Source organism: Mesoplodon densirostris, chromosome 8 (genome assembly GCF_025265405.1).
Source record: "Mesoplodon densirostris isolate mMesDen1 chromosome 8, mMesDen1 primary haplotype, whole genome shotgun sequence".
Lineage (NCBI taxonomy): Eukaryota > Metazoa > Chordata > Mammalia > Artiodactyla > Ziphiidae > Mesoplodon > Mesoplodon densirostris.
In genome coordinates this window covers 97095825-97122132 of record NC_082668.1, presented here as the reverse complement: position 1 = coordinate 97122132, position 26308 = coordinate 97095825, and the positions used below count along the sequence as shown (strand labels likewise).

Below are 26308 nucleotides of genomic sequence, written 5' to 3'. Positions count from 1 at the left end.
CAGCTTTTTAAAAGTTACTTAAAAATGGAAAGAAACTATTCAGTTCTTACCCATATTTTATGCTTAGTTTCATGACCAGGAGCAAGGTGTGATACATACCTATTTTAAATGGGTAACCCAGTACAGTTGAAAATGGGGTCATTTCCTGATTCCTTTACACACAGCTCGGTCCTAAGCTTGTTTTTGGTTTCTGACTCTTGAGCAGAGGGCTGAGAAGAAAGGAGAAGTTCAGGTTAATCGTAACCTGACCTGAATACTAAGTTTATGTTCAGGTAACTCCTCATGTCCAGGTCTGTGTGGAATTCAAGACTAACCATTACTGCTCCATTTTCTACAAAGGGTTTTTAATAAAAAATAACATAGACTGACACAGCTGGGCCAACCTGAGTGTTAAATTTTAGGAGAGGTAAATGGAGTTTTTCTTTTGTTATACCAGTGATTGCTGTACATTTTAGACATAAACAACAAGATTAGAAATTATGAGTCCATGACTCAGAAAGCAGAATCAAATTCAAGATTACCTTATGGAGATAAAGAAAAGATATATAAATTAATCTGCAAATCTTTTCATTAAAAAAGTAAATATTGAGATTGGCACTAAACAAAACCTCACAAGTAGATCTTTATCTCATATCATTTCTTTATATATTTCAAAATTTTAAGTCAGAAGCATATTCACATTCAAAGTATAAAATGAAATTTGTATCAGTACTATTACACAAAGTATGATTATAAGATATTGAGACTACCAGCTTTTTAAAAGCGTGGAAAAACATATGCATCAGTGTTTCTCAACCTTTTTTGTCATTGTTATCTTTGTAAGGAGCCTTTTTAGGCAGCTTTTCCTATTCACTTCTGCTTGATGTCATAGAGTTTACTGTTAAATCAGTCTGATATTAGAGTGCAGAGCCATGTTTCATTTATCTCCATATTCACAAGGCCAATAAAAATGATTTGGAGACCTTAGGTGTTTGTTATATGGATATTGAAGGAACCAACCAGACTTAGCAATAAAGTCATAGAAACAACTTAAAATATATTATGAAAGGAGATATAACATCTGTGTATGGTGAAATATCATTTGAATCCCATACAAGTAGTTTTGTAACTGCCAGAATTCTATGGGGCATATAGTCTGTACATTCAGAATTTTAAAAAATTTATCTGTGGACATTTTTATTCAAAGAAAATCTTACAGAGAAACTAAATTTATAAAAGAGCTAGAAGTGTAGGCCCACAGCCATTCCTGCTCATCCCCGCCTTCTCAAATTCCACTTCCACTGCAGTGCCCCCTCACCTGCTTTTAAGGAGCCTCCTTGGAGCTTACAGGACTTAGAAGGTAATTTGAATATTATAACACTGATTGGTTCAGTATAGTCTGTGAGAGTGTGACTGGGATGGCTCTTCTTTTTTTTTTTTTTTTTTTAATTTAATTTTTATACAGCAGATTCTTGTTCGTTATCTACTTTATACACATTGGGATGGCTCTTCTTTATTTATTTATTTTTTTTAATGGGACGTGCGTCTAAGAAAGTTTAAGGCAGTGCCTTCCTTTTTCCTCCTTAGCAAATGCACTTCTGGCAAATGACGGTATAATTGTGTTGATCTTAGAGTTACTTCAAAGCACTGTAGTTAAATGCTCTGAACATGCTTTATGCTGTTGATGAGTGCTTTTTAAATATTTACTTCATTCATTCAATGAATATGTATTGAAAACTTACAATGTCCATTTTAAAATGTGACAGCTACGCTAGTGTTTCCTTTCTTTACCACGAATTTTTAAATTTCCTGTCTCCTCTGTTCCCTCTTCATATGCTTACGTTCAGGTCAAGGGATGGCTGAGCCGTCAAGCTGGATAGTACAGCAATAGCCAAGCTAATTTCTCTATCTCCAGTCTCTCCCCAGTTTGTACACAAGGACAAGATAAATGTCACCAAAACAACAGTTCTATCATCCTTCTCAGTTTTCTAGGACCTCCTCTCCTTTCCACACAATGAATTTAATTCAATAGTCATTTATTTTGTTGCTACCAAGTGCAGACATTGTACACCGTGCATTGTGAAGACAAGAAAGACTAGGTGTGTGCTCTCAAGGACAGTCTTTCAGCTTCTTAACTGCTATGCCAAGACCTTGTGTGATTTAACTTACCCTTTCATTTCATATTTCTTGAGCGCTTATCATGCAAGGCACTTCGTTTTGTAGCACTTGTATTAACTCAGTCTTCAAAATAACAATATTATTATCCCTATTACATAGATGAAAAAATGAGGGCAGAGAAATTTAAGAAACTTAACCAAATTAACAAGTGGTACCTTTGCTTATATTCCTCTTGCTCTGTATCCTTTTATGTTAAGTTTCATTAGCTCCTTTATGTAGGTACTTCCCAGAGTCTTCCAGCTGTTCTCCAAACATACAGCACTTGCCGTTTCTGACTCTTTAGGCATTTAATCATAATGTGTTTAATGATAATTCTTGAATTTTTACATTTATTATTTAAGTTTTACATTTAAAAAATTTTCAGAGATATATGTTTCCCTAGTAACATTAAAAAGGTGACGTCAGTGAGTGTAAAGTAGACACTAATTAAAATACTTTTATTTTACCTTTTCACGTTTCTAAATTATCTTAAGCTTCTCGAAGGGAGAAACTGTGTTGTATAATACATTTTTTTTCATAATCCTGTGCAGTACCTCATATTGATACTTAGTAATCAGTAGTCAGTGGATATGGGTTTCTGCTCTTTATCTTACTTAAGTTTCTTCATAGCTCTGTGTACTCAAATGCAGGCTGGCTGATCATTTTCAGAACATCTCACATTTGTTGGAAAATCAAACATGTAGAAGTTGCAGCTCAGGAGAAGCTATTTTGATGGATAAGAAGTTTGTCTAGGCTGGTCTTGCTTTCCTTTGAAGACATTAAATTTGAAATGGACCTGGGAATTTACTTATGGGTGATGATTGGGAGGCATATGTGAAAAAGAATATCCTATACTTAAGGAAATAATAGATAACAGTAAGTCATTTAATTCTCATAACAGCCCTATGAGACGAGCACTATCATCCTTATTCCTCACATATAAGGGAACCGAGGCATAGAAAGAGTGGGTAATTTAAGTATCTTGACCAAGAACATGTGTCATACCAGGGTTGGAGGGGGATTTGGACCTGGTGGTCTGACTCCAAGCCTGTGTTTCTAGCCACTGTTGTATTTACCTCTGTTATAATCACAGTGCCATAGCTATTGATAACTTTTAATATTCATTTGCATTTAACCTGCATCTATCACAATTGAGAATTGACATATGAAAATAACTATGGTGAACATAGTTGAGCATAATGGAAATCTTGGAAATCTTTTTTGTTTTAACATTTTCTTTCAACAGTATGTTCAGCGTATATTTAAAATCATAGCATTTTTCTGGCTCAAAGGGAAATTGTTGATCATCCAGTTATAGAATCATGGAATGTCAGGATTAGAAAGTACCTTAACAGCCATCTAGACCAAACATCTTCAATCATCTAGACTAACCACTTTACCCATACTTAAATCCTCTTTATAGAAATGCTGCCAAGTACTTGCCCAGATTAATCTAATTCTGTAGAGAGTCAACATCTATAGAAGTTACTTTTCTGTTTCTCTCAAGTATTGATTTTTTTCAAATTTGGATTTTAGGTCAGTTCCTCCTAATTGTAGAAAAACTCATTTACGTCACAGAAGAAACAACAGAACACAGAGGTTTAATGACTTGCCAAGAATCACACAGAGATTACTCATAAGTCTTCAGTCACTTAGTAAATATGTAAGATCCTACAATGAGTTCCTCATCATTCTAGGTGCCGAGGAAATGGGTGAACAAAGGCCCAGTCCCTGCCCTTATGGGCCTGATGCCCTAATGATCAAATGAATATTATAAATAAATACATAGTATGTTGGAGGTTCATAAGTCTATAGAACAGAGCATGAAAAGAATTAAGGGAGGGATGGAGTGACAAGGAGTATGTGGCAATATTTTATAAAATGAGAAGGTAACATTTTACCAGAGATGAGTGAAGTGAGGGCCAGGCCATACAGATAGCTGATGAAAGAGCATTTAAGAAAGAGTATCTTAGACAGAGGGAGCAGTAAAGGGAAAGGCCCTGAGTCAGGAGCAGGCTCAGTGTGTTGTGCGATCAGTAGGGAGGGTAGTGTGGGTGGAGCAGTTTGAGAGAAGGAGGATTCTGGGAGAGCCCTCAGAGGGGCTGCAGTCGGACCTTAGAGGACCTCATAGGCAATGGTAAGGGCTTCAGTTCTGAATGAGAAGGAAGGCCATTGTTACATTCCTACCGAGGAGGGCTATGATCTGCGTCTTCTAACATTTCTAGAGGCCCTCTGTATTTAAAGCTGGAAGCTGCCAACATATCAGTAAGACAATAATATCCTTGCTTTCTGGAAGCATGTTATCTAATGAAGATGAATTATAAACAATCAATTATAATAAAAGCATAAGTAAAATTAGTGCCATTAAGTAAGTATAAGCAGAGCTCTCTGAGTGGAAAGAAGGAGCCCTTAGTTGTAATCAAAGAAATTAGTGAAGAGCTACAGAAAATCCATTGACAGTCTCTTTCTAGCCAAAGTGAGTGAGCTTATTAAGGACCTGCTCCTCCTTTAATAGCTGTTTTAACTTAGCCACGTCACCCTTGAAAGGCTCTAACGGAGTAAGAACAAGGAAGTGGGGTCTTAATAGATTTTTTTTTTTTTTTGGTTAGCGGTCTTAAAATTATAAAATGTTAATAGTAGTATAGGAATTTACTAATATAGCACTGCAGCTACACACCCTTTATAAGGGACATAATATGCTTCTAAATCGAAGTATGTTCTTGTTAAAAACAGTTTAAACCATCATTCCACTTGTAGGATTGCAATTTTTTTTAAAAAGGGACTTCCCTGGTGGTCCAGTGGTTAAGAATCCACACTTTCAATGCAGGGGGCATGGGTTCAATCCCTGGTCGGGAAACTAAGATCCCACATGCCGCGTGGCACAGCTAAAAAATTTAAACAAACAAACAAACAAACAAACTATTCCTTTCAAGTAGTTTGAAAGATCACTTGGCCTTACAATTTTCAAATATGTAGTATCTTTGAATTGTGTGTATTTTCTTTATCTATCTTAGTAAAATGTGAGAAAATTATGATTAACGGTGTTTTTAAGTACTCTAAAAGATAAATTTAGAGTATTTTATGCCCTTAAGGTCACTGCAGATGGTATTTGCAAGCTTCATTACTTTCTTTGTCTTAATATACAGATTAATTTAGTGTGCTTTGAAATATAGATGTCTCATTTGTGTAAAACTTACTTGTTTAACAAAATGGTTGTGTAACCTGTACCTCATAGACGCAGGTGCCAAATTATGGGGATGACTTACTTCGCTTGGGCTCTAGTCCCAACCAGGGAAGGCCCTCCACTGGCTCCATGTATCTTAGCTCCCCTTCCTGCAAATTTCCACACTGCACTGGTAGAGTCCCTGAGTTGCCGCCACTTCTCTGAAGACCGCTCACTGACAGTTACTCTACTAGGCTGGTCTTTCTTGGGCTTGTATCCTCCCTAAGTCAGAGTGGTCTTCTCCTTACCTGATCCCACAACGAGCGGTTAGATGTCAGATTTGCTTCCCCCAGCAAGTCTTTATGTGCTGTTGCTGATGCAGAAGAGATCACTGTATTGCCTTACCCCCAAGAATGCTTAGTGGATCCTTTATTTTGTAATGCAAAATCCAAAAATAGAATACTTAAACATTTTTTTATTAAGATATAAGTCACATATCATAAACATCATTTTTTAAAGTGTACAATTCAGTGGTTTTCAGTATATTCACAAGGTTGTGTGACCATCACTCTCTAATTCCAGAACATTGCCATCAGCCCAAAAAAGAAGCCTATACCCATTGGTAGTCCCTCCTCATCCCATTCTCCCCTCCTCCCGGCCCTTGTCAGCCACTAGTCTGCTTTCTGTCTCTATGGATTTACCCATTCTGGACATTTCATATAAATGGAATCATACAATACGGACTTTTGAATCTGGCTTCTTTCACTTAGCATGTTTTCAAGGTTTATCCATGTTGTAGCATATATCAGTACTTCATTTCTTTTTATGATTGAATAATACTCTATTGAATGGATTACCACATTTTTTTTCCCATTCATCCATTGTTGGACATTCGAGTTGTTTCGGATTTTGGCTGTTATGAATTATGCTGCTATGAATATCTGTGTGCAGGTTTTTTGTATGGACATGTGTTTCACTTTGCCTCACCTCTTGAACACTTCTCTGCTTTCTTTGGAAGCTCAGCTTCTGTCCCTGACTACAGTCACCTGTTCTTCTTCCAAATCTTTATCAATATCATCCTCATTCTTGTGACCTTACTGTTTCTCAATAGAATTGGATATCCTTCTCCAATAATCCTCTTGAGTTTCATGTGCATGTTTGGAGAGAGTAAGGGAGGATTAGTAAAATTCCCTGGACTGTTGGATTTAAATCTCAGGAAAGGGCCTGCTATTAACCTTTCCTATAATGTAGACAATTGGGAGAACTTTGTGTGGAGAGAATTTTCACTAACAAATCCTTGCTCTGCTAAGCAAAGCTGCAGTTTCTTCCACTATATTAGAGGGAGGGCAGTTGAGATCTTTACGTTAAGTTGATTTTATAAGTAAAACAAATAGTAATAGTAATAATAAATAATAATAATATAGCTATGTAGTTTTGGTCATAGGTACAGTTTTTCCATGTTGTTGTTGCATTTTACTAGGGCAGGCTTCTGAGAAGTGTTTAGTTGGTACTTGAATAATTGAATATAATATATAGCAACAACACATTTTCCAACACTCAAGATCATATTGTGCTGGTCAAGTGACTAAGAATGCAAAAGTGAAAGCAGAGGTGGGTCAGACATGGTGTATTCAAGCTTTGAATTCTTATATACACCAATGCTACTTCACCTCATTAAATTTCCCCAAAAGAACACCAAGAAGCTTATTTCCAATGGTTTAATAATAGCTTACTTTATTTTCTACCTGTTTTGAAATATCACTTCACAACCTCACACTTCTGGCAGGAAGGAGAGACAAGAAGTCTGTCCACACTTGGCAGTCATTAGTTACCTACTTCACTGTGATCCCATTTTACAGATGAAGAGATTGAGAGGCTAGTGAGACTATTTGAATGTTGCTTTGATTTCTTCTCTTTTTAAGACATTGAATTTACATGCTTTTAGAGTAATTTTCTTACCAAATTAGCGTATAGATTGTCAGTGTTCCTTAAATGAGAAAAATAAAGTGCTTGAGAAAACTGAAAGGACGTTGAAGAGTTTTATTTATTGACAGTGCAAATCAAGTCAATTGAGATTAATGCTGCTCCATGTATGATTACACTGTAAACTTTATTTAGGATTATTAAGAATAAAATAGGAAGCTTGTTTTAATACTCTATAATTTTGTTTCATTTCAGTGATAAATGTAAGGCTAGAGGATTTACCGTGATTGTGGATGGCAGAAAATCCCAGTGGAATGTGGTGAAAACAGTAGTCTTAATGCTACAGGTAATTTTATTTTTGACTATTAGGAAGTGGTTTTATTGTACAGCAACAGATGAGGTGATAGTGGCAAATGCATTTTGTTTAGTGGACTGTGCCCAGGCTTCTCAGCAGTGACTGAGTTCTGAAATGCACAGGTCACTATTGGATTGTTTAGATTCAATTCTTATAGGTTTTACTTGAGTAGTAAAATAAATTTCAACCTTATTCTAAAGGTTTGTAAATGACCAAAAATAATATGTCATGTTTAAGTAATTTAAACAACTAGGCCAATGAGTCTCAAAGTGTGAGGGCAGAGGTTATCAGACTCATCTGGGAGCTTTTGCACACTGTAGTAGCTGCATCATCCCACCTCCACCCCCTCCTAATACCACAGGTAGGGAGTAGAACTGGGTAAGTCTAATCTGAAGAAGCTTCTCAGGTGGTTCTGATAGGTTTCTCCCTTCTGTTACCCTTTTTCCTTCAAAAATCACCAGGATTCATAATAGTCTTATATCTATCTCTGATCTAGAAGAAATGTACTCGACAGCTGTGTCCTTGGGGGCTTTAGCATAGCTCACAGATAAGCATTTCATAAACAGCTGTGATTATAGAATCCCTGATCTGGTCCTAGTCTTATGTTTATATTTCCTTGTGCTCCTCACAGAATGTTTCTGTAATCCCTTGCACATAGTAGGTACTTAGTAAATATTTGTTGGTTTATTGTGAGAGTATTGAAGATACTGTGATCTGACAGAGAAAAATACAGTATTTGAGTGATTCAAAGGGGACAGATTACTCTCACGTACCTGGGTTTCCTTAGAAGGGCTTGTATAGAAAGTAAAAGTTAAGTGAGTTAAATAAGAGAGATTATCTAATTTAAATGAAAGAAGGTGAAAAGGGCATTCCTGGCAGGGACACTAATTCAGTGATAGCTCAAAAATTAAGTGAATACAATGAAAGGAGCTGATGACAGGCCAGTTTGGGGGCAATATATTGGCTGTTACGTGGGATGTTGAGCATTGAATTAGGTAAATATCAGTGATACTGAAGGAAAGATCAAGAATTTTAAATGAACTGGGAAATAATTGGTAGCCGCTTTAGGGTTCTGTGGAAAGGAATATAATTTAAAAATTTAAATGATAACTAGGGAGAATGATTCTTAATGGTTTATTTTTTATTTGTGATAATTAGGAAAAAGAAATTCAAGGGATGGGAACTGGTAATTTCAGTTTTTAGTTTTAGTGCTTAGTATGGTTCAAGTACTGTGCACTAAGCTTGCTGTATAAATGATCTCATTTAATTTCATCCTCACAAACTTGGGAGGCAGGTTCTACGATCCCCAAAGGTCTTCAAGGATTTTAAGTAATGTACCCAGGTTCTCGTGGTGAACATGGGAGAGAGTCACGATTGGAACCTGGCACAACCTAAGCCCCAGGTTTTTATCCTTTAAAAGTGTATATTTACCAGTGGGATGTATCTGAGGTAGTTCCCAAATTATCTCCCCATTACCTTATTCTTAACTGGTTGGCCTGAACCTTCATCATTAGAATCACTCCTTTGGGTTGGAAAGGACGGAGGTTCCAGTGGATCAGTTTTTAAGGGAACACAGATTGGTGTCCCATAATAACTTTTTCTGTCAAATATGTTCCCAGCACTTTTGTATTCCAAACCCTGAAGATGAACTCTTCTCTGTACGAGTTGTTAAAATAACTATTAGATGAGAAATCCATTAATTATGACCTTGTGTTCTTCCATTCAACTGTGTCACAGATGAGCTGTTTGGGACTTGCTGTTTGAACTGGACTTTGATCAGTGGCACTTTTGAAGAACAATCAATGGATGATTTAATCCCCTCTTGCGATTTCTTTTCTGATAGGTATTTTAACAACTTTTGGACTTATTAATAGTTAAGATTTTCAGAAGTTGCAATGGCCTGTTGTTTGTTCCTAGTCAAACAGTATCTACATACAAAGTTATTCATTGCTTTTATTTCAGAAGGTACTGGTACTGGCTGTTTGGGAGCCCAGAGCTTAGTGCTGGCTCTGCCTGTAACAAATATTCTCTAAAATGAGTGGCTTGGTTTCTCTTGTTTCTCACAGCTTTAATACGCGATGATTTTGAAATAATATTCTAACACAATCAACATATAAATAAACCTCATTCTACCCTAAATTTCCCAGCCCCTTTGATAAAAGTTTTGATAACACTGAAGGTTTTTTTTAACTTTATTCACAACCCAGTCATTGCAGGAGGCGCTAGATTTGTGATATGCACAGTGACATGTTTAAATTGAAAAGTTTTCTATTTTCCCCTAATCAATACTTATTATTATAATTATATAACATTATTATTATTCAGTAGTGCCATTTATGGTCTAGAATAGTGGTTGGCCACTATTTTATAAATAGAGTTTATAAATAGAGTTTTATTGTTTACATATTGTTTATGGCAGCTTTCATACTATGTGGACAGAATTGAAATAGTTGCAACAGAGACTGTATAGCCTGCAAAGCCTAAAATATTTATTATCTGGACCCTCAGAAAGAATTTACTGACCCCCGGTTTAGAACATTTGGAATGGTACGGTAGAACTTTAGCATCAGACCGACCTGGCTTCTAATCCAGTGCCATCCCTCACAACTCTGTTCCCTTGGACAAGTTACTTTAGTTCTCTCAAGCTCAGTTTACTTTTCTGTAAAATTGGAAGGATGAGATCCACTTGTTAATGTGAATTCATTTATTCAACAAAGATTTGTGGAGTATCTTCTATATGTCAGGCACTGCCATAGGCTCTGGAGATATAGGAGTAACATTATAGATAAGGTACCTGCCATTGGGAAGCCTGTATTCTGTTTGAGGAGTCAGACAATAAGCAGTTAGGCAAATTACTAAGTAATGTAACATCATATAAGGATAAATGCTATGTAGAAAAATAAATTGGTGAAAAGAGACTGAGTCAGATGCTGCTACTTTAGATAGGGTGGTCAGAGAAGGTCTCTCTGAAGAGGGAATATTTGAGTAGAATCCTAAATAAACAGAGGAAGTACTCCTAGGTATAGGACAAAGAACATTCCAGGCAGAGGAAACATCAAGGGCAAAGTCCTGAACTGGGAGCAGACTTGGCACATTCTAGGAGCAGCAAGAAGTTCAGTGTGGCTGTGTTAGAGGAGTGAGCTGAGAGGGGAGAGGTGTGAGATGAGGTTTGAGGTCATGGAACCCTGAGCTTGGAGGGCCTTCTTGGCCTTGGTAAGGAGTTTGAATTTTATTCTGAGCATGAGAAAACGTGAAGCAGGGAGGCCTGCTAAGAGGATATTTCAAAAGGCTGACTAGTCTGGGAATGTTAGCAATGTAGGTGGTAAAAACGGGTAGGTTTAATTAAGATATATCTTAAAGATAGACTTCATGGGACTTGCTGATAAAATATATGTGGAATATATATTAAACTCAGTAAATGTTAATTTCCATTCTTTAGATGATATGAATAACTTCATCTAGTAAATGTGAAATTGTATTTGTCGAGGTTTAGCTTTGTCCTCTTCTTCAAGTTAATAGTCACACAGAATCTTGACCTTTTTGCATAATGGCTGGTAAGAAACTTATTTTGTGAGAATATTGATTTACGTTATTGGAGAAAATTCTCTAAGATGATTGTGTTATAAAAAATGTTTTTCATATCATAGAAAAACCAAATTTAATAATTTCTCAACTAAAAATTATCTTGCAGCTTAAATATATTCCTGTTAGAGAGATTCAGTAAAATACAAAAATAATTCACATGTACTGTCTGTATTACATTGTTTTTTGAAATCTCTGAATCAGCTTGTCTTTCAAGTATTTCTGTATTGCCATGTACATTTTGAAGTTTGCAGTATTGCTTCTATTTTATTATTTTAATTATTTTCCAAAGGTCTCCTAATTACTCAGCCTAATCATGAATATCTAATAATTTGTAACTTTACTAAATTATTCATTTTACATGTATAATTTGTAATTTTTTTTTGTATTCTATAGAATGTTGTTCCAGCTGAAGTGTCCCTTGTTTGTGTAGTGAAGCCAGATGAATTCTGGGATAAGAAAGTAACACATTTTTGTTTTTGGAAGGAAAAGGATAGACTTGGCTTTGAGGTAAATATACTCTATAAAAAAATAGAAGTGTGTTATATCTTTAAAAACAGCATTTTGCTGGTATTATTTTGTTTGTTCAGCGTTGGATACTAAGCAGTGCTTATGCAATGCTCAATCAGTGCCTAAGTAATGATTAATATTTAGTCAGCATTCACATACTTGTTGAATGAATTATGATTCTTTGTCAAGGCCACAAATGCTTTCTTGTTTTCATTTTCATCACTTTTTGTGAATCTTTGGAATAAGTAGAAGCTTTTTATTAAAAACATTTTTAGGGACTTCCCTAAAAATCTGACATACTGTGTGGCACGGCCAAAAGTAAATAAATAAATGAAAATAAAAACATTTTTATTACATTACCGAGAAGACATTTAACTAATACTAGGAAATCCTAGACATTTAGAAATTGAAGTTAGAGCCTATTTTGTATGATGTCATAATTATTTCTTAGTATCTGGTTTGGTTTTGATACATGAACACAGTTATCCATCCTTTCCTATTGGCATTACTCTCTCCCTCTTACTTTTCTTATGTGAAAGCTTGGTTGACCCCTGAACAACATGGGTTTGAACTGGACAGGTCCACTTACAAGTAGATTTTTACAGTCAGCCCTCCCTATTTTTGGGTTTAACATCCACAGATACAGAGGGCCAACTGTATTCATTGTACTTTGCCATTTTATATAAGGGAATTGAGCGCCTGTGGGTTTTGGTATCCATGGGGTTTCCTAGAACCAGTCCCTTGTGGATACTGAGGGAGGGCTATACATACTATTGTAGATCAGAAAGAAGTCCTAAGATGGAATACAAATTTAAACAATTCAGTCATATTTTTCCTTCCACAGCCTATTAATCCCAGCTTCCTAGTAGGAGAGTTGATAGATACTAAACTTTACATTAGTTAAAGTGTGGAAGCACTGAAGGGTGCAAAACCTAACTCAACCCTGTAGAATCTAGCCTTGGAATGTTTACAGGAGTCAGACAATAAAGACTCATTGTGGACTTTGCCAGACTACAATAGTCATTTTTATTTTCAGTAAAGTCAGTTTTTATTTGCTATGGAGGAAAAGTCTCCAAGGTGTCTTAGATAAAGATTTAAGAAAATCTAGGGCTTCCCTGGTGGCGCAGTGGCTGAGAGTCCACCTGCCGATGCAGGGGACACGGGTTCGTGCCCCAGTCCGGGAAGATCCCACATGCCGTGGAGCGGCTGGGCCCGTGAGCCATGGCTGCTGAGCCTGCGCATCCGGAGCCCGTGCTCCACAACGGGAGAGGCTGCAACAGTGAGAGGCCCGCGTACTGCAAAAAAAAAAAAAAAAAAAAAAAATCTAGTTAAAAGTTTTTAAATGAGGTAGTACAAAGTGTCTCTAAAACGTGTGATTTTTTTCTGCACTTAAAAAAAAGTTAACTGCAGTAAAATTCATCCATTTTAGTGTACAGTTCTGAGAGTTCTGACAAACACAAACCGGTCTGTAACCATCACCATAATCAAGAAACTAAGGAATATTTCATTATTCCAGAAATTCTCTAATGTTCTTCTCTAGTCAACTCCTTCTTCCATCTTTAGTCCCTGACAACCACTGATCTGTTTTATGTTCCTGTGGTTTTTGCCTTTTCCAGAATGCCATGTAACTGGAATGATAAAGTACCTAGTATTTTAAATCTGCTTCTTTCACATATGCATTTGCATTTGGGATTCATCCATGTTGTTGGATGTACTAGTAGTTCCTTTATTATTGCTGAGTAGTAATCCACTATGTAGATGTACCACAGTCTGTTTATCCATTCCCCAGTTGAAGGACATTTGGGGTTGTTTTCAGTTTTTGGTGATTATAGATAAAGTCACTGTAAACATCTGTATAGGCTTTTGTGTGAAGTTTTTATTTTAAGAGATAAAATACCTAGGAGTGGGATTCTTGGGTCATATGGTAAGTGTATGTTTAACTTTATAAGAAACTTCCAAATTGACAGTTTCAAGGTGGCTGTATCATTTTGCATTCCCACAGGCATAGTGTGAAAGTTCCAGCTGCATCTTTGTCAGCACTTAGCATTGTCAGGTTTTCTTTGTTTTTAAATTATAGTTACTCTAGTAGGTGTGTAGAGGTATCTCAGTGTGGTTTTAACGTGCATTTCTCTAATGATTAATGACATGAGTATATTTTCAAGTGCTTGTTTGCCATCCATGTACCTTCTTTGGTGGTGTCTATTCAATTCTACCCAATTTTTAAAAAAGAATTAAGGCTTTTTGTTTTCTTATTATTGAATTTTGAGAGTTATTTATATATTTTGGATAGAAATCCTTTATCAGATATGTCGTTTGCAAAAACTGCATCCCCATCTGTTGTTCTCTTTTTCATTCTTTTTTTTTTTTTTTTTTTTTCTTTTTGCGGTATGCGGGCCTCTCACTGTTGTGACCTCTCCCGTTGCGGAGCACAGGCTCCGGACGCGCAGGCCCAGCGGCCATGGCTCACGGGCCCAGCCGCTCCGCGGCATATGGGATCCTCCCAGACCGGGGCACGAACCCGTATCCCCTGCATCGGCAGGCGGACTCTTAACCACTGCGCCACCAGGGAGGCCCTATCTTTTTCATTCTTTTAACAGCATTTTTAAAGAAGTTTTTAACCTTGATGAAGTCTGATTTTTAAATTTTTCTTTTATGAATCAGGCTTTTGGTATCATAGCTGAGAAATCTTTGCCTAGTCCAAGGTCACAAAGATTTTCTCTCATGTTTTGTTTTAGATGTTGTATAATTTTAGGTTTTATATTTAGATCTATCCATTTTGAGTTAATATTTGTATAAATTATAGTCTGACAATATGTATTTTATGATTGCAGTTATTTTAAGTTTGTTAAGGTTTGGTTTTTGACTCAGTATATGCTCTATCTTGGTGATTTCCTTATGCACATGTGTTCTCCATGTACTGTGCATGTGTATTCTGCTGTTGTGGGTGATCTGTAATTGTCAAGATTGTTCATAGTGTTGTTCAGGTCTTCTATAGTCTTTGTAATATTCTGTCCACTTATTCTATCAATTACTGAAAGAGGAATATTGCATTCTTCAACTATAATTGTGGATTTATTTCTCATTTCTATGTTTTTTCTTCATGTATTTTTAAGTTCTTCTGTTGAGTTCATAGATTTAAAATCATTATGTCTTCTTACTGAGTTGACCAGTTTATCATTTCATTATTAAATGTCCCTTTTTTATCCATGATAATAATCTGGTTCTGAGGTGTACATTGTCTGATACTAATGTAGCTACTCCAGCTTCCTTTGACTACTGTTTGCATATTGTATCTTTTTCTATATTACCTGTTTACGTATCATCTATTTACCTATTTCTTTACATTTAAAGTGGATTTTTTATAAGTATAGTATAGTTGGATCTTGTTTTCATATCCAGTCTGACAATCTGTCTTTTCATTGGTTTATGAGACCATTTATATTTAATGTAATTATTAATATGGTTGTATTAAAATCTTCCGCCTTGCTAGATTTTATGTATTTTTTTCTTTTTCTGCCTTCTTTTGGATTGAGTATTTTTATGATTACATTTTATCTCCATTATTGACTGGTAATTTATATCTCTTCAGTATTTTTTTCCAGTGGTTGCCCTAGGTTTACAATATACATCTTTTATTAACAGTCTTATCTTCAAATAATATACCACTTAACACTGATAATTCCTTAATACAGTATATCTCTAATACTTTCCTTCCATTGTTTACATACATTTTACTTTTACTATAGTGTAAGCACACAATATATTGCTACTGTTTTTGCTATAGTCTCTTGTCTTTTATAGCAATTAAAATAATAAAAAATGAATTTCATATTTACCTTCATTTATGACATTTCCAGTGTTCTTCATTTTTTTTAATTAAACATTTCTTTACTACAAACTTTTACTTTGCTAATATGTGTTGTGAATGGTCATAAGATACATTTAACATATAGCGTTTCCCATACTTAGTTTTCCCCAGGGTTCTTCCTTTGGGAAGCATCTCCTGGAAGTATGGTTGCTCACAACACCCAGTGTTCTTCATTTCTTTTCAGCTTTTTGGTTGGTATATTCCTTCTGCCTAAAGAACTTCCTTTAAAAATATCTTATATTGCAGGTCTGTTGGCATTGAGTTTTCTCAGATTTTGTTTGCCTGAAAAAAGTCTTTATTTCAGTTTTGAAAGTTATGTTCTGTCGGTATAGACTTTTCTTTCATTGTTTGTTTGATTTTTTTTCTTTTAGCACATTAACTATCACACCGTTGCCTTCTCATTTCCTTGGTTTCTGAGGAGAACTCTACTATTATTTGTAACTTTGGTCCCCTATATGTTATATATCTTTTATCTTCCTTGTCCACCTTCAAGATTTTTGCTTTGTTTTTGGTTTTCAGCAAAATATGAAAATTTTTTTCAAATCTAGACATTTTGTAATGTCTAGACATGTTTTATTTGGTGTTAATTCTGTTTGTTGTTTGCTGCACTTCTTGGATCTCTGGTTTGACTTCTATCGCTTTTGGAAAATTCTTAGACATTTTCATTTCAAATATTTCCTCTGCCCCATTTTGTTTTTCTACTCCTTCTAACCTCCAATTGCATGTATGTTAGACCATTTGAAAATTTCTCACCATTCTAGATTAGTGCTCTATTTTTTTTTCTTTTTGTGTTTCAGTTTGGGTATTTTCTGTTGATCCATTTTCAAGTTCACTGTTTGTTTCCTTGGCTATGTTGAGTTTATTAATGAGCCAGTTGTAAATGCACTTTATCTCTTTTACCATGTTTTTGGTTTGTAGCATTTCTACTGGATTCTTATGGTTTCTGTCTCTTTGCTGTAATCCCCATCTGTTTTGCATGTTGTCTTGCAGTTCTTCCATGAGAACTGTTAGCATATATCATAGTTATCTTAAATTCCATACCTAATAGTTCCAATATCTGGGTCTGTCTTACTCTAGTTATGTTGTTTGGGTTTTTTTCCTGACAGTGGGTTGTTTTATTTCTTGCTTTTTGTATGTTGGGTGTTGGACATCTTGTTTAGGACAGTAAAGACTGAGATAAATCGTATTTTTGCCTGCACATGGACCCATCTTGGTTTGTGCTAGGATTTTAGTGGGGCAGGGGTTGATTTAGGCTAGCCAGGAGTTGAATTGGCTTTGGCTTTTGTTGTTGCTCTTCTTTTCCTCAGTGTATCACAGGCTTTAGATTCCTCTAGAGTTAGTGTTTGTCTCACACTCAGCTGTAGGTCTTTCCTTTGCACCTGTACCTTAGAAAAGGTCTCTCTTTGCACTGTTGACCCTCCTCAGGAATAGAATGCTGTTACTTGTTACTCAGCGTTTGTCGGTAGGGCATTTTCTGTTGTTCTGATTCAGCCTCAGTCTTAGGCAGGCTCTGTGACCCAGGGTCTAGGGGATAGGGCCCTCTTCCCCAGCTTTAGGAGGCCTATGGTAGTCTGGGCTCATAATATATTCCTGCCTCCATTGGGATAGAGGGCCTGTCTTTCCCCTTCCTATATCAACAGTGGGGTTTTATTTGTGCTCTAAGGTCATCCAGGCTTGCTGCCTTCCCTCGGGACCTGAAGGTTTTTGTTCTCTAGGGGAGAAAGAGTTGAAGAATCTGGGCTGTGCTTCAGCTTCATGCCTTTACAGTGGTTGGTGGTTGCTGTTCCCTTCCCCCAGACCTGTTTTGAAGTTTCTTATCCTCCCTACCCCCATTCTTTCTTATGAGTCCCTGGGAGTTCTGTGGAGAAGAGTCTACAAGTGAGTTTGAATTCTTCTTGTATCTTTGCTTCCCACAGGTTCTATGCTTTCATACTAAACCACATGTGGCCTTAAGCAATTCATTAAAAACTTTAGCTGAATTCTTACCTGGCTTGTATCATACCTGGTATTTTCCCCAGGTAAGCAAGTGCTCCAGCTCCATGTGTCCTTGGATTTCATCTCTCCTTAGATTTCAGGTTAATTGGTTTTCCTGTGGACTTACAACTCTCTGATGGGTTCAAGAAAAGTTGTCATTTTTCAGATTAATATGCATTATTTTGTTGTTGTAAGGATTGGAACAATGCTCTTTCCATCTTTCTACATATCCTAAGCAGAAGACAGTTGTTTTGTTGTTCAGTTTTATCTTGCAAACTTTTGTCATTGGTTGACTTGACTGTGATGCAGACTTATTAGAAGCTGTGTGCCAGCAGTGTAAGGGAAGGCAGCCCTGGCTGCTGGATTATGTTAGGAAAGGTGTTACCCTGATTGCTGGATAGGAAGCTGCATACCAAGGAGGAGAATCAAAAGTGTAGTGAGGGAAGAAAGCAAAAGCTGAATGTAGGAGGCCTGGATGTTGCCATGGCGAATGAGTATTTCATACAGGCAGGGAAGTCTACCTTTCATGCCAGGGGCATGCAGGAAATGTTGCTCTGAAGGAATGCAGTGTACGGAGCCCAGTGGTTCAGAAACTAACTCTGTGAACTCCAAATAGAAGCAAAGATCCTTTTTGTGAGGAACCTGTCACATCCTGCTTAGGTGTGTGCATCTGATCAGAAACGTATGCCTAGTTGGGTCTCATGCTATATGAATTTGTAGTGGCTAAATACCTTGCATCTTGGAGGAAAAAATGGAAGACAGAGAATTCCTGTCTGCCTTGAACTGATATCATAGATTGATGTTTTAAGACTCAGATGTTAAAGCTTCTTCTGTCATTATATTTTCTTTTAGAGAGATTCAGTTAGAATATTCTTCTCAAGTAAATAAGCACTAGACACTTATTTAAAAGCCTAATGTCCTAATGAGACGAGAGTAATTTCAAATGCTGGCTAATATACCGCCAAACATAATCAGCTTTAAGGGGCAACTCAACACCAGCCATTTAAATGATACTTAGAGTTATATATATTTAAATTCAATATAGATGTTTATTTGATTAATAATTATTTTCCTTGATATTATTTTGGATCATTTGGGCTGTTGTAATTAAGCCTATGTTTTTGTATATATTCTAAATATTTTTAAAAGGATAACTTTGTTATGAGTACTGGTGTTCCTGTAAGCAAAAGTTTGTGTTTTACCTTATTGAATTACTCATAACAAAGACTTATTACTAGCTGTCCACAATATTCATCAAATAAACACCCAGTTGTCATTTTAATGACAACCTGTTCCCATGATTTCACATTTTCTTGCCTATCATCCTCTCTAAATTCTTTCTTCTAGATGGGCTTCCCTTGTTCACTTCCCTAATGTTTTTCATCAGCAACTGAATATTCCTTTCTCATTGGTCACCTAAATGTTTCTTTATATATCCTTCTTGTCTCTGAAATTGATACCTACCTGTTCATTTTCCTTTTTAGCAACTCAGATATTCCAGTACTTTCTGACCTTCAGCAACATTATACCTGGTGGCTTTGATACCTTTTGCTGGTTAGATAATAGTATCTATAGTCTGTCTAATGACAAGGTAAAATTGAAGTAGTACTGGCGTTAACCTTATCCTCAAATTGAGAAAGTAATAATCAAAATGATCTCACCTTCTCATTCTTGATTGTCATTCATGATAGTCAAAGTGGTTTTTTTTTACTGGTAATGATAACAAGCCACCATTCTAAGTTGTTTTCTTCTCTTACCTCGTCTTATTACTACATCTGATCCTGTTCTCTTTTTGAGGCCATACTAATGTTAGGATCTAGAACCAAAGACTTCCTTCATGTTTCTCTGTCAAGAATACCCCTGGCTCCATCTCTTCTGACTTCTTTGTAGTTTTTGCAGAAAGTTATTTCCTTTAGTGAGAAAAAGATCCTTCCACAAACAGATATAAGCAGACATACACTTTGAAATAGTATGTGTATAACACATACACATGAATCTGTACTAAGCACACAGAGATATATACAAAGACACATTTTCATTTTAGATCTTGCACACACATTGTTAGCATAAATAAAATAAAAAAATAAAACATCTGAGTGCCTACAGAGTGAAAGGTTCAGTGTTAGGTTCTTTGGGAATGTTTCATTAGGAGAGGACAAGTGTTTTAGTTACAGATGGAAGAGTGGGAGTAAAGGAGAAATAAGTTTTAAGCCTTTTTGTAAATTGAATTCCAGAAAACCTTCATAGATGTTTTGATTAAAGGCCATATGATAAATATCTTTCTCCTCAAACTTGCTGAACAATGCTGTGTGCTAGTTAATAAATACTGTGGCTTAGTTCAATTTGTCTTGTCTTAACCTCTCTAACATATATAAAATAAAGGAAAAAGCAATATTTATGTAGGACTTTACTATATTAAAAATATTATGTTTTTTTTATTTCCTTTGAAAAGACTTGGCAAAAACTCATATAGGTAGTGGTCCTTTTCCCTCCTTTTTGTAGTTTCTCCATTTTACTCTGGTTCTGTTTGTGCTTGTTACTAGGTTTCAGATTTCCCTGGAAATAGATCTGAAATTTAGATTTCTGATTATTAAAATGATAGCTGCTTTGAATATAACCAATAAACGTTTTCTTCAAGAATTTAATTGTATCCATACATATTAGGATATTCATGGAGGTGGATATTTGAAGATAATTAACAATTGCTTACTAGATAAAAATTAGAATATAATCCCCACCATATCCCTGAACAGATAAGATAAAGCATATATTACAGTGTGATTTTCATAAGGGTAAAATCATGACTCCCATGTAAATATAAAATAAGTGTAAATTAAACATATTATGCAAATCATTAACTAATGAAGTTATCAGTAATTTGTGAGGTGTGGTTCAAAGAGCATTTGAAGAATTTAGGATTTTTATAGGCAGATAAGATTGCCAAATTAGATACAAAACTAGTTAATGTCCTGCAGATCCATAAATTCTAAACTTCGAGGTTCTCTGTTATCCTACTGGACAGAAATTTATTTACTGCACAGATCATAAATTATTTGCATTTCTTCTGGACAAAATCTAAAAGTTAACCCTTGTCCCTACAGATGTTAGTACCTATTGATTAGTCTGTAGAAAGTCAGTCGAAGGCACGAGCTCAGCACTGCATGAACTAACACCCAGTATTACCTTTTGACCGTTCCCTAAGATTTAGATAGTTTTTCAGATATGTGAATTATATTTTTTATAGGATTATATTTTGTAAAATTTGAATTTGGACATTAGTGACATACTGAACATTCATATCACTGCAGAATAATAGAAACTACTTTCTGAAGTTTGATATTATGATTTTCATATCAATCTCTCTTTAAGCTTTGTATTCCTAGCCAGGACTAGTGTTTTTTTAGTGTTTTCTCATATTATTTTCCAAATTGTTAAATGCTTAAAGGAAGACTTCATTTAAAAAAATATTCCCCTTTTTAAAAATATAAGCAATTTTTTTCATTTAAAATGCATTATTTTTTTTTTCTTTATACCTTTTGACCCCCTTCACCCATTTCTTCCACCCCCCCCCCACCCCACCTCTGGCAACCACCAAGCTGTTCTCTGTATTTATGAGCTTGTTTTTGGTTTTGTTTGCTAATTTTTAAGATCCCACATATAAGAGATGCTATTTTTCTTTCTCCTTCTGATTTAACCAGGAGGTGCAGAGGTTTTGGAGGAAGCTCCGTGCTGTTTTCCATAGTGGCTGCACCAGTTTACATTCCCACCAGCAATGTACAAGGGTTCTGTTTTCTCCACATTCTTGCCAACACGTGTTATTTCTTGTCTATTTGATAATAGCCATTCTAGCAAGTGTGAGATTATATCTCATTGTAGTTTTGATTTGCATTTCCTGATGATTAATGATGTTGAACCTGTTGGCCATCTTTATGTCTTCTTTGGAAAATACCTGTTCAGATTTTCTACCCATATTTTAATCGAATGTTTGCTTTTTTGCTATTAAGTTGTATGAGTTCTTTATACATTTTAGATATTAGTCCCTTATCAGATATATGATTTCTAAATACTGTCTCCCATTCAGTTGGTTGCCTTTTCATTTTGTTGATAGTTCCCCTTGCTGTGCAGAAGCTTTTTAGTATGATGTATTCCCACTTATTTATTTTTGCTTTTGTTGCTTTTGCTTTCGGTGTCAGATTAAAAAAAATCAGTGCCAAGACCTCTGTCAAGGAACTTACAGCATATGTTTTCTTCCAGGAGTTTTAAGGTTTCAGGTCTTAACGTTGAAATCTTTAAACCATTTTGAGTTAATTTAATTGAGTTTAAAATCTTTCTAATATTATCAGTTGACTAGTTAGTTGGAGATCTGTCAATCATTCAAGATTTATCACTCAGCTAGAAATCGTAAATGATACGGTGGTTTTATTTTAAATGAAACACCCGTCAATAACAGAAACCATAAAATTCACTGATATTTGTTATATATAACAACTTAATAAGGAGCATAAGAATGGTAATCCTGAAAATTTGCCTCAAGACAATTATCCCCAGATGAATAAATTGTACTCATTTCATCAAAATTATTTCAATATCACAATGTCTTTAGTACTCTAAAAATTATGGTAAAAAAGATAGTATATAATGTGATTAAATCGAATTTGGATCTTCATTTATGGGGAATGAAAGACTTTCTACACAGTCAGTGAGTTGTATACCAGGCCAGGCTTGCAGACGTTTTCTCATATATAGTTGCTTAAAAAGAAATGTAAAAATTATAAAAATAAACCAGCTGGATTTTTTTTTAAGTGTAAAAGTTAAATTTCAAAGATCAGGTTATAAAAATAGTTTCCCCCTCTGTTTTTGATGGCATAATACCATTTTTCATCCTTATTTATGTGTAGTCTTAAAATCCAACATGAAAGTACATAGTTTTAAAAATGATTTACAATTCATTCTGTATGTTAACATAACTATTTTAAAATTAAAGATTATGACTTCCATTTGTAGATGGGAAGAGCCAGAATTGGTCTTTCTTTTACTTTGGTATATGTTAAGATGGTATTATGAAGTCCACTTTAATTCAGTATTTTATAGTATTAATAATTTAGTGAATTCTTTTTTTAAACTTAAAACAAGCTCATTGTATATTCTACATTATGTTCTGGGAAAAAGTGATAAAATGCTGTAGAATGATATAAGATTTTCATACCTGTTTGGGAAGTACTGCTTTAGAGTGATGCAGTGGACTGTTTTCTAAAATGTACAGTACCTTTGGAAAATGTATTATTTTAAGTATTTTTTGAAAAAAATGAAATGTTGAGTTCATGGTTCCATCTTCTCCACAAGCAAGGCATTGTGTGATTTTTAAGGAGATTTGCTTTTGAGCTAGAAAAATGGTCTTCCTATCAATTAACCACTTAATTAGAGTAGATGACAATGTCAATAGATATTTGGAAGTTTTATAGTAGATAATAAACAACTGACTATAATGTTTAAATGAATATTCTAATGCCTAGAGTCTTTTTGTACTTTTTAATATTTTTGCTCTAATTCAGAGTGTTATTTCTTATTCGTTAAGGAGTCACTTAACTAAAGATTCTAGCTTTTTCTATAGCTTTGGAAAATATTTCTTTAGAATTTTCAGCAGTTATGTCATTATTTCTGTGTTTTCATATTTAGAATCATAGGTGAAAAGGGGTCAGACATAATACATGTAACCTCAATATTATGTTTTAGACTCTTATTTTCTAGTTTTGTTTTTAATTTTGGTGATCATTGCTTTGGGGGACTGGATTTTTTATTTATCATTTTTTTCCTCTTTGCCGGTAATAAAACATTTCCTATAAGATAAAGTGACTCCCTGACTTGCATTGCTTTATGTTTAAACTCTTGTACAGGTTTGCTGTATTAGTGGCTTCTTTAAGAACTGTAACAGAAGGGAATATAGAAAATTTTACTAGTATTTTGTAATTTAAGAAGCTGCAATGAATGATTTTAGAGAAAATAACCTAGTGTGGTATTCCAAATCTGTTTTGCCACATTGGCTCTGAAATGTGTCAGATTTCTCTTTTTTTATCATGTAGATTATCTGTTTTCTAATGTTTCTGTGCCTTTCTAACATCCAGAAATCTTTCTCTACACAACTTCTTTTCTTAGCATTTCTTTAACATTTTACTTCAGGCCTGAAACTCCCACTCTCCCGCACCCCACCCCCGAAAAACGCAGTGTCTTATTTTTGCTTGTGCCTTTGAATTTATTCTTTTTGTGAAATCACATCCCTCTGTGACATTTGCTATCACTTAAGAATAGAGTTAAATTATCTGTCCAAACTTGATTTATCCTCTTGGAAGCAGTTGTCTGTAGTTTATACATTGCATTCTGGCAAGTGGTGTCATTTTCCAGAGGCCGGTGAACAGTTCTTTACCTTTGTAAACAGAGTGTACTTTTGCTGTGTGCTGGGAGTAAGGCTTCTCCTTCCTCTTTAGGATGCCACTCCTGACTCCCTTCGAAAAAGGTGATTCTTAGGTATACAGCATTTTCATACAGTAAGATTCTTTCCTACTACTGCAAACTCTTCCTAAAATGTTTTCCTCATTCTTTTTGAAACATGTATTATACAATAAAATAGAAGTAGTTATAGCTGTTTTGCCAGCCTCCTCTACACTTTTTCCTCTCAAGTAAAGATGAGATTACTGCAGTGGAAAGTGAGATATTTCACCACGGTAGATAGTTCTCTAAATTGTTAATTTGAAGTGATGGTAGTTTTGAGTCAGCTGACTGTTTAAACTATTGTGCTTTTTTTCCACATTATTTAGCTTTGAGATACCTTTGCTGTTGATATAATTCTGTATATCTACATGGCAGATCTACTGTTTTCACTTTGAACTGCCACCAGTGAATTTTATAAGAATATGGATTCTATAAAATTTTTGTGATGATGGAGAAAATTTGTTATATTCAGGTCTCTATAATTATGATGTTCCCTTGTTTACGTTTGTTTTGTCTAAGTAAAAATATAATAGGAGTAATCTTAGCCAACTATTTAAAAAATTATATTTAGTAAGGGCTAGTATACTCTCAAATATATTTTACATCATGAAAGAATCTGTACTATTTACATTTAAGTTGATTTTTTAGGAAAAAGCTTTCAAGAGGAATATTCAGATGTAAATAAACTTTTGCCATATATAACAATAACTGCGAATTTTCCCTTTGGCTTATTAAACTTGAAATCTGTTGCTAATGATTTTATTGTATTTAGGAACTTCAACTGCAAAATGATTTTAATGTATTTAAGTATAATCGAGAGATTAACCAGAGTGGGTAGCAAGTGACAAGTGCTCTTTTCATTGGGCAAGACAGGTCATATATTAGAGAAAATGGCCCAAATTAAATGTATAGGATGACAACTCATTAGAATTATGACCTCTTAGAGCTTAAAGAGACATCACAGATAATTTAATGCAGCTGCCTTCTTTGGCACATGGGGAGATAAGCCTGGAGTGAATTCCTTTAGGTTGACTTATACAGGTCAGTGAATTTGTGGCAGAGCTAGGGCACAAACGTGGAATGATTGGCTCCTGGCTCAGTATCCTTCCAATTATCATATAATGGTGTTTAACCTAGGAAAGGGATTTGGAAATCATTTGGCGTATTCTAGTAAAGCCTTTGGCCCTCTGTGCTACTACGACCAAAGGGACAACATTTAAATTTAGTTAGAGTATTTTCAGTAAAGGCTTTAGAAGCAAACCAGAAAACTTTAATCTATTTCTTTTTTATAAAAACATGCACAACTCTCTCTGGAATATTGCAGAAATAAAAAGCTCATTTACTTTGTAGAAGCATGACTTATTTATCCTTATATTCCCAGCACTAGAACACATAACTGCTAATAAATAATACTTCTAATAAATAAATTTAATGTCCAGTAAATAATGAATATTGAACATTTGACATTAAAATGTCAAATTATAAGGGACATGATAGCAGTTTCTCAAGAGAGATGTTTTCACTGCTTGAAGTGAATATTGTGCCAAATAAGGAGAGCAGAAATAGAAGAGCAAAAAGACCATTCATTATGTTGTTTAAGTTTTCTATTCAGTCCTCTTTTCAGGAGAGAGTGCTATGGAAATGTTACCTTTTCAGATGTGAATTGATGCTCAATTTAGCAAGTCGTTTATTTCCTCATGGAATAAATACATATTTCTTTGTTTCATTATTAGTATATTTCTGTTTAGTAGATTGACAGTTTTGAAGAAAGGCAAAGCCCCTCCCTGGGATCTGGTTGTGTTTAATTTTCTTAGTGTGGAAGTTTCTGTCTTGATCCCCAAAAGAGTTGGTGGCAGATTAAATGGTTTCCGTGGCCTAACTCCACTTATTATTTCATGTTTAACATCATACCTGTCTCTAAGAACTAGTCTAAAGAAGTTGCATTAGAATAAGAGGATGAAATAGAGGCCCTCTTTAACAAGTTTTTCACTAAGAGAAAACCATTTTCTGTGTTCTTTTTATTGTTTATCTTAAATTAGCTCCCATTAGTACCAAAACAGGAGAACAGTGAAATTGATACGCTAAACTCTTCATAGTAGAGATAGCATTAAATTGCCTTTTAAAATAGCTAGGCAAAATATAGTTTGTTGTTATTAAACTAACCAAAAATGTAATTTGATGTTCAATATCTTTTTTATTTTTTTTAATGGAAAAAAAGAGGCACATAAATTTCTTCTGCTTTCTGTCATCACCACCACAAGATTGTCCATTTTTTCTCTAACCTCCTTATTTGCTTCCTCAGAAGAGTTAC

The 26308-nt window shown here is 35.0% G+C and overlaps 1 protein-coding gene across 3 annotated transcripts in view; it reads left to right on the top strand.

Annotated features, from left to right (window-relative positions):
• The window catches only part of SESTD1 (SEC14 and spectrin domain containing 1), a 153440-nt gene that overhangs the window by 62421 nt on the left and 64711 nt on the right, over positions 1–26308 (top strand). For all 3 annotated transcript variants that reach the window (XM_060106080.1, XM_060106079.1, XM_060106078.1), the window contains 2 exons: positions 7478–7568; positions 11556–11669. In XM_060106080.1, the coding sequence (XP_059962063.1) occupies positions 7478–7568; positions 11556–11669 (205 nt within the window). The remainder of the gene's footprint in view (positions 1–7477; positions 7569–11555; positions 11670–26308) is intronic.